This window comes from Enoplosus armatus, chromosome 10, assembly GCF_043641665.1.
Source record: "Enoplosus armatus isolate fEnoArm2 chromosome 10, fEnoArm2.hap1, whole genome shotgun sequence".
Lineage (NCBI taxonomy): Eukaryota > Metazoa > Chordata > Actinopteri > Centrarchiformes > Enoplosidae > Enoplosus > Enoplosus armatus.
Window position 1 is genome coordinate 5,244,504 of NC_092189.1, and position 7,988 is coordinate 5,252,491.

The 7,988-nt window shown below is 40.8% G+C and overlaps 1 protein-coding gene across 6 annotated transcripts in view; it reads left to right on the forward strand.

Moving 5' to 3' along the window:
* pigg (phosphatidylinositol glycan anchor biosynthesis class G (EMM blood group)) overlaps nucleotides 1–7,568 on the forward strand; it is a 55,234-nt gene extending 47,666 nt beyond the window's left edge. For 3 of the 6 annotated variants that reach the window (XM_070912961.1, XM_070912958.1, XM_070912962.1), the window contains 2 exons: nucleotides 2,669–2,832; nucleotides 7,078–7,568. In XM_070912961.1, the coding sequence (XP_070769062.1) occupies nucleotides 2,669–2,832; nucleotides 7,078–7,300 (387 nt within the window). In that variant the 3' untranslated portion in view covers nucleotides 7,301–7,568. The remainder of the gene's footprint in view (nucleotides 1–2,668; nucleotides 2,833–7,077) is intronic. The other 3 variants (XM_070912959.1, XM_070912960.1, XM_070912964.1) reach the window with 1 other exon arrangement.
* The last annotated feature ends 420 nt before the right edge of the window (nucleotides 7,569–7,988 follow it).

The following is a 7,988-nucleotide window of genomic DNA, read 5'->3' on the forward strand; positions in this document are numbered from 1 at the left end:
TTTCCTGTGGATGTGTTATGGTGTTATGAGCTATGAATGTTCCTCAAAGGCAGATATGATACCTGCCTTTTGATTTAACCTCCACAGATATTTGGTCAGTAGATGTCTGTTGTTGTCAACACTGAACTTCCGCATCACTAACAATTTAATAACCGTCATCACCCTTGGGTCATTAATACTTTGATGGGCTCGGGAATAGACCACCACCAAACAATTTTCAGTGCAGGCGCCCAGGCATGTAATTACAGGCCTCTGAGTAATAACGTTCTCAACAAAGCTGTAACCATAATGGATCTGTAAAGCAGCGACATATGTGATTTAAATTTGCTGCTCTGAAACAAAAACTGGTGTCATGTGGGACAATCAAAATTATGTTCTACTTAGCGAGAGCAGTTACAGCTGATCAGTGAGCTCTGGGCTGCTAATTGATCCGAGTTGTAAGATATTAATGTAGAGTCTGGAAACATAGCTGCGTTTTCTGTTGTGTTTGTTATAAATATTGGCAGAATGCTGTTGTTTTCAAAGTGTCCTTGTTTTTTGGCAGCCAAAAACACAAGAGGATTATGGGAAATATTCCAGGTAACCTGGACGTGCAGACATTGCTAGTGTCACCGAAAAAGTTAAATCGTATCACTTGATGAATTCACTGTCTCGCAGGAGAAGTTTTGGCCGCCTGCGTTTAGCTGTCTCCATCATTTGGAGTGATGGACGAGTCAGACTTTAGCAGTGGATTTTCTGTGGATTTATCACCGTCCCAAAACCAGATGGTCAGTGAAGCAGCAAGGAGGTGTTTATTCTTCAGAAATGAGCAAGTTTGTGCAAATGTTGCCACATGAGTAGGGACGAGTCACCCCACGGGTGTGATTTCAGATGCAACCGTCTGTATAAAAACATGAATCATCAATCAAGGATGTTTTTAGAGCTCAGAACTATAAGGTGGACAAAAGTAGATATTTCTTTTTGGTAATGCATTCTGGTGCACACAACTCTATTCAGGTTGATAAACTTCACTTTTAAATGATCCTCATCACATAAATTGCAAACATCAGTATTCAGAACAAGAGGTGTGTATTAATCCTCTGGGATTCATACTTTTTCATCGCATGTTATACACTGCAGCAGGGAGCTGTATTAGACCAGCCCCACTCTCTGACAATCGCTTTTGTCTCAATCACAAAACATTTCTTGCACTTCTGTTTTTTCACAAGTTAATAAGTTTGTTGATGGTGCAGAATGACACTCCGTACATTTGAAAGATTTTAGCAGGATTTCAGCAAGAAAGCAAGCAGAAAATGTCCATATGCAGCCTCCAACCTGCTCACTGATATTCCTTGTGTTTGTTCAAAATGGAGCCAGCTGTTAATGTTCTCGTCCTCTGTGATCAGAGATGTGTGCACAGAAGGGAAATACACCTTGCGTTGCTGCTTGTGGATCATCGTTGCGTTCAGATTTAACAAGAAAACCATCCTTGATCTCTTTCAATTCCCAAAAATGTGTCTTGTCCTTGTATGTGTGTGTGTGCATGTGTGTAGGGTGGAGCATACATGCCACAGCCTAACAATCACAATGAATTTTAAATGTAATTTTCACTTGTTATGTGCAAGAAAATTTTATTTGTTAAGTAAAACACGTACAAAATGAAATACAGTAAATTAGCTAATTTGAACTTTGTAGGAAGAGATGTGAGCAGGCGTGACGGCGTTTCTGCGAGGTGCTCAGTGGCTCAGGTTGATTGATTTGTCTGAAGGCGGCTTCGCTGATCTGAATGTGCCACCCAGAAATCACATTAAGCACTTGAGCAGCACAAATTTGAACATGGATTACTTTGTCTGTGTAATTTTTTGAATGTAATTTGAACTGAATACAGTCCTTTTTGTTGTAAAGGTTAGGGTAAAACCTATTGTTCATTCACTGGAGCCTTTCAAGATTTAAGCCTGCTTACTTGTGACAGATCGCTTTATATCTTTTGATATTCTGTCATTTACAAATAGCTATAATTATTCTCTCACATGCTGGTCGAGCTTGTGATGAAACAACTACATGAAACAACCTATACATATATTTCAAGGCTATGAAATGCTTTGAGTTGCACTGTATTTTTACATTTGAACAAAGGCATGTTTTCCTTAGTGAATATATCCTACGTTTATACAGCCAAATACCCTTTATATTGTGGCTATTAATCCTGATTGCATTGGAGTGATAACATCTTCTAACGCTTGAGATGAAACTTCTGAACAAGAAAAGAAAAAATTAAACAAGGTTAGAAAGGTTTAATATTTTCAGTTCACTGCAGGCACTTTTTCCAGAGATACTGGATTACAAAGTTAAATAAACCAGAAATAGCACTGCTTTTAAAAAACAAAATGTGTGTGCAGGCACACACGCATACTTACACAGTAGCCTGAGTGGGTCTAACAAGAGTCCAGCTCCAGACAGAAAGCTGTGTGTGCTGCTCTGGTCAGGGACTGGAAAACACAAACAACTGGGCTGCTGGGAAGTTGCCAGAAGCTCCGAGTAATGATGATAAAGCAAAGGACCAGTTCTTATGAGCTCTGAATTGCTTACAAAGCTTCACCCACAGATCTTTGTGTACTCGTTGTACAGAGTAAGTTATTCCCGTGCCCTTGTTGGTGCTAAAATAAGATTTCTTTTTGTGCTCCTGCAGGGCAATTCCAACAACATTGCCACCGTCGACATTTCAGTCGGCTTCGTTGGACTGGAAAGTTACGTAGAAGCACCTGCCATCTTCTTAACGGCCCTCAGCACTTACGCAGGGCCCCTGCTCTGGGCGTGTCACCTCGTCTGCTACCTCAGCTCAGAGAGACATAGGTAAGCGTCAGTGTAAAAGTCACACTGTGGCAGTGATATCCAGCCTGGGGTGTTGGTAAGCCGGGGTTACTTCTGCCGTTTCCAGGGTGTACATGGGGACACTCAACTCATAAACTCAACTAAACTCAACTGAAAAATAGCAATTATGATTTGATTAAAAAATACATCCACATGTTTGTGTTAAGCAAGAAAATAAATAGGATCACAAAGTGGTCTTCCCAACTATATTTACAATAACCTGTAAGCTGCCCATCAACCTGAGTCAATTGTAAGAAAGTGTAGTACAGTAATGGATAGATGGTTGAAATAGATAGAGTTAAAGGTAAGACATAAATGGTTGACATAGCTTAAATTAATGGATGAACTGTTTTGAAATAGTTAGCTAGAAGTAGCTAATGGATAATGTCGTGGCAATACTGTTGCCTGTGGAAATAGTGATAGATAAGAGTTAAAATAGCTACAAGTATTGAATAAACCATCTTGAAGTGAAGCTAAAAGTATGGATAAACAGTTAAAATAGTCAGCTATAGGTAATAGGTAATGGATAAACAGTTAAAATAGTCAGCTATAGGTAATAGGTAATGGATAAACAGTTAAAATAGTCAGCTATAGGTAATAGGTAATGGATAAACAGTTAAAATAGTCAGCTATAGGTAATAGGTAATGGATAAACAGTTAAAATAGTCAGCTATAGATAATGGATAAACAGTTAAAATAGTCAGCTAAAGGTAATAGGTAATGGATAAACAGTTAAAATAGTCAGCTAAAGGTAATAGGTAATGGATAAACAGTTAAAATAGTCAGCTATAGGTGATGGATAAACAGTTAAAATAGTCAGCTAAAGGTAATAGGTAATGGATAAACAGTTAAAATAGTTAGCTATAGGTGATGGATATGGTTGAAACTTCCAGCTTCTGTCACTCCAAGTGGTAGTAGTATGAATCCCAACTTGATCAAGGCTACCCAAACACTGGCTATTCAATTTGTAACAATGAACACTTTGAGATGATTAATCGTTTTAAATAACACCCAGTTTGTAAAGGGGCACTTGAGCCCATCTGATGGGGCTATCGGGGTTCAGAACCCCTATGTTGGGAACTACTGCTCTGTGGTATAATTGAATTTAAACATTCTGCTGTCTTTTACTTTGGTTTTAACCGCCTGTGCCAGCGCAGCCACACATCATCACCACTATTACAGTTACTTTTGATTGTTGGTTGTTTCTTCTTTATATTTTTTCGTTCTGAATCCTCTCTGTGGGTGGGACAGTACAGTTGCACAGAAATATCCAGTTAATTGGTTTACTCATGGCAACGAGGAGACTTGCTTGCAGGGTATCAAAGATCCATGTAAACAGCTTAACCTGCGTAAGACCTTAACTGGAGACAGGCCAGTAGCTGGGTTGCTGTATATGTGTGAGTGCAGCCAATAACTACAGCTTCCCCTCAGCATGAGGCCCCTGCACAGTGCTGAGTGATGAGGTCTGTGGCTGGGCAACAGCTGCCCTGCTGATGGAGCCAAAACTAAAATGCTCTTTTAATGTAGACAGAGGATTGTATTTGTATAAAAGGAGTTTGTTTAACCTGCCTGCTGTATGTTGCTTAAATGCAAGGACACATCTAAGGCTGCAGCCTTGTGATAAAAAGACAGACATTTTTTAATTTTGTTCGCACAAAGGTCCCATAGAAATGACAGTGCAGAGGGTGTATATATGCATGATTTATATTCCTAATAATCTTTGATCCCACATTTGAATATGATGTGTTTAACACAAAGTAGTCCAGACAGTCTCTGATTAAAAAGTTCTACTCATCTTAAAATTTCGGTGCTGCTAGCAGCGGAGTCTAGGGATGACGGAGTTGATCCATTCGTCCATCCAACACTTTGGTGCAGAACAGCTCCTCATTGGCTTGCCGTGAAATTTGATGTGGACATTAAAGGTCCTCCGAGAATGACTCTATGTGTGTTGGTGACATCCTGATCCTTCATTTAGCATTACCATGAGATAAAAATGTCCCGGTGACCAAAAGTTTGATCCATGACAAGACATCGCCCAGATATCCATGCCATCATCGCCCCAAAATCTCCACTTTAACACAGAAATATTCAAATGTACTCAGCATTTGTTCTTCCAAGGTGATTATAATAACCTCCATCCATCTTTCCTGTAGCTCCACACTTTACAAATGAAAAGCCACCCTGAGATTGAAGCTACACCACGGCGAGCTAGGCAAAGCTAAGCAAAACACTTGTGAGAGGCATGACAGGATCTCATGTACAGAAGCACAGCAAATCACTTTACAGTAACCAATAACCACAGAACACCTGACAGGTGTTGTGTATTTAGTGTATATAAGTTCAAATCGCTGCCTAAAAAGTTACTTCTGAAAAAGCTCATGCACTGATCCATTTCACCCGTGAACCAAAACTGCAACAACAACACAAGCCGGCAGTAAGTCACATTTATACTGACAGCATGACTGATCTGCCCACAAGCAGACCATTATGGGAAGTGATGGTGGAGCCTGGCAGCCTCGCCACATTCACTGTGGTTTTACCCTCCGAAGAGCCAAACAGCCAGTAATGTTGTTATGCCCATCGCTCTCATACTGTGTGCTGCAATGAGCACTGCAGCCTCTAGACGCCACTGTAGACACTTAGCCCCACATTAGCCCCTCAAGCTAACGTCACATTAAATCCAGCCTGTAAACATTACATACTGCATGACAGCGCAGGACACATGGCCCTCTTTCTTTGTTGTTATTATTCCTGGCGTAGTGCTTTCCACGGAAACCCCACCTGTGAAATGAACTCAAGAGACTCTGTCTAAAATAGGCTCATACACAGCAGCTCATTTAGAATTCACTCTGCACCATCAGCAGCCCGACCACAAGGCGGATACTGGAAATGGACTTTGATCAATAGCTTTTCAACGGGTCTCCCTTGACACAGTCCAACTCCACTTTCATAATTTGAGGAGAAGGTCGTCATTGTTTTAGTGCACAAAATCACTGTAAACCTTCAAAACTGGCCAATCAGAGGAGACTCATCAACACAACTTTACTTGCATCATTAAAACTGTCAGATCTTCTGACATAAATACAAACAGCAAAAAGCATATTCAGGTCATACTAATTTCACAGTGTACTTGATTTCCAAGAAGCTGCATTGGCTCTTTGAAATTACATTTGCTGAGAGCTGTGAAAGTGGAGATGTTGACAGCTCTTTTGTGCAGCTTGCTACTTTGTGAGCTCAAAAGTGAAATGGTTTACTGAAATACAATGTATTGAGGGACAGCGTAGCCCTCCATCAAAATCTTATTTCCCTGCATGTCCCTTTAAATCTGTCTGATCACATGAATTGCCCTACATCTCCATAATGTAATTGGCAGCTAAGATGCGATCATAACTGACTTAAATGATGTCCAACACTACAAACGTAGTTTATTAAAAACTGAACAGCATAGCAACACATGCATAACCTTTTTTCCTCAGTATTGAATTGTTGCATTCATAAAAGCTCATTATTGTATTTGGAGCAATGTTTAACACATTTGTGCCTGTGTGTAGTTTCATAGTGTGTGTGTGTGTGTGTGTGTGTGTGTGTGTGTGTGTGTGTGTGTGTGTTTTGTAACGGCCCTTTGATTGAATTTTCCACCTCCAAACTGGACTTGTTCCCATGTCTCCTACTTCTCTTGTCTTGGGAAAAGGCTTGAAGTTCCTCCCCCTCAGCTGGGACTCCTGCCTGTTTAAATGAACAAGATCCCTGTGCTAATTTACGCGTGTGTTTCAGAGCGTCAGAGATGAAGTCTAGTGTACACAAGTCTTTGTGTATCCATGTGTGTTTGGGTTTCACATCATCATCTCCTAATCTCCTCGCTCCCCTCCCCACCCCCAATCATGCAGGTTTTAAAGTCATTAACTTCTTTATCAGAATTTGCCAGCAATCCGTATTATTGTGAGAAGATAATTGGATCAGACTCTTCTCCTGGGTACATGTGTAAGGTAAAAAAAAAAATTTGTGAAAATGTAGCCTTTCGCTATGACTCATCAAACAATCTGCAGCTTTACTGATTTGACATCATCTTTTAGAAAACATAAAGCAGCTTAGGATGACCTTGGTTCGCGTTTTAACTTTTTCTGTGCTCTTCGGGAAGTTTGCCCATTATTCACAGCACAGAGTCGCCTGCTTTGCTCTCTGCAGTGGTTTCCCTCCTCTCTGACGAAGCCTTTTCCCACTCTGCAGGAGCCCGGTTGCAGTCGGCCATGGCTGCTACTGTTTGGCCCTGCTGAGGTCCGTGCCAGCTGCAGCCTACATTGTGCTGGTGACCGTTCTGCGGTACCATCTCTTCATATGGAGCGTCTTTTCACCCAAATTACTGTACGAGTCCATGCACCTGCTGCTGACTGCAGGAGTCTGTCTCTTCTTCAACACGATGGAGCAAAGCCACACTTCCAGTAAGTCTTAGGGAGCCAAAGACGCACAGCTTCCCTTGAGAGGACTCCCTTAAGTCAGAGGGTTGGGCACAGTCTCTTAATACTGTGTGTAAGACTTACACTCTCTAATATGCTTACCCTCACTCTGTAGACAATATGTGAACAGATGCTTCAGAAAGCCTCCTTCCTCTGGACTCTGTGTTTGGTTTGCAAAAAAGAATGCCCTTATGATTTTTGAGCAGTCTATTTAAATATTTCAGTCTTTCCGAGGAGAAAATGTTTGCAGATGAATAAAAGTGAAGAACGTAAAGAACCTTTTTGAAAGAGAGTAACTTTTTTTTAAAATATACATAGTGTGTATTACCTCAGGGACTGGTGTACAGCGAGCAGCAGAGCTACATGGACAACAATGCAGAGTTTGAAGTTTGTGTAACTGAATGACTTTGACGTTAACGCACGAGAACATCGTGTTTCTATGTTGAAGAGAGTGTTTAAACACGTCATGTCTGGGTGCTCGCCGAGCTGAAGGTGCAGGTGTTTTCAATTACGTTTCAATTAGACAAAATGTTGACAAGTCACGGTAGGAAAAACACAGGTGTTAATAGTAAAATAAATGGTTGGATTCCATTTAGCTGCTTCAGTTTCAGGGTCCTGGTACTGTGCATGCTGGCCCACTGTCACACTGTCATCACCAATCAATAATGTTATTAGTAACAACTG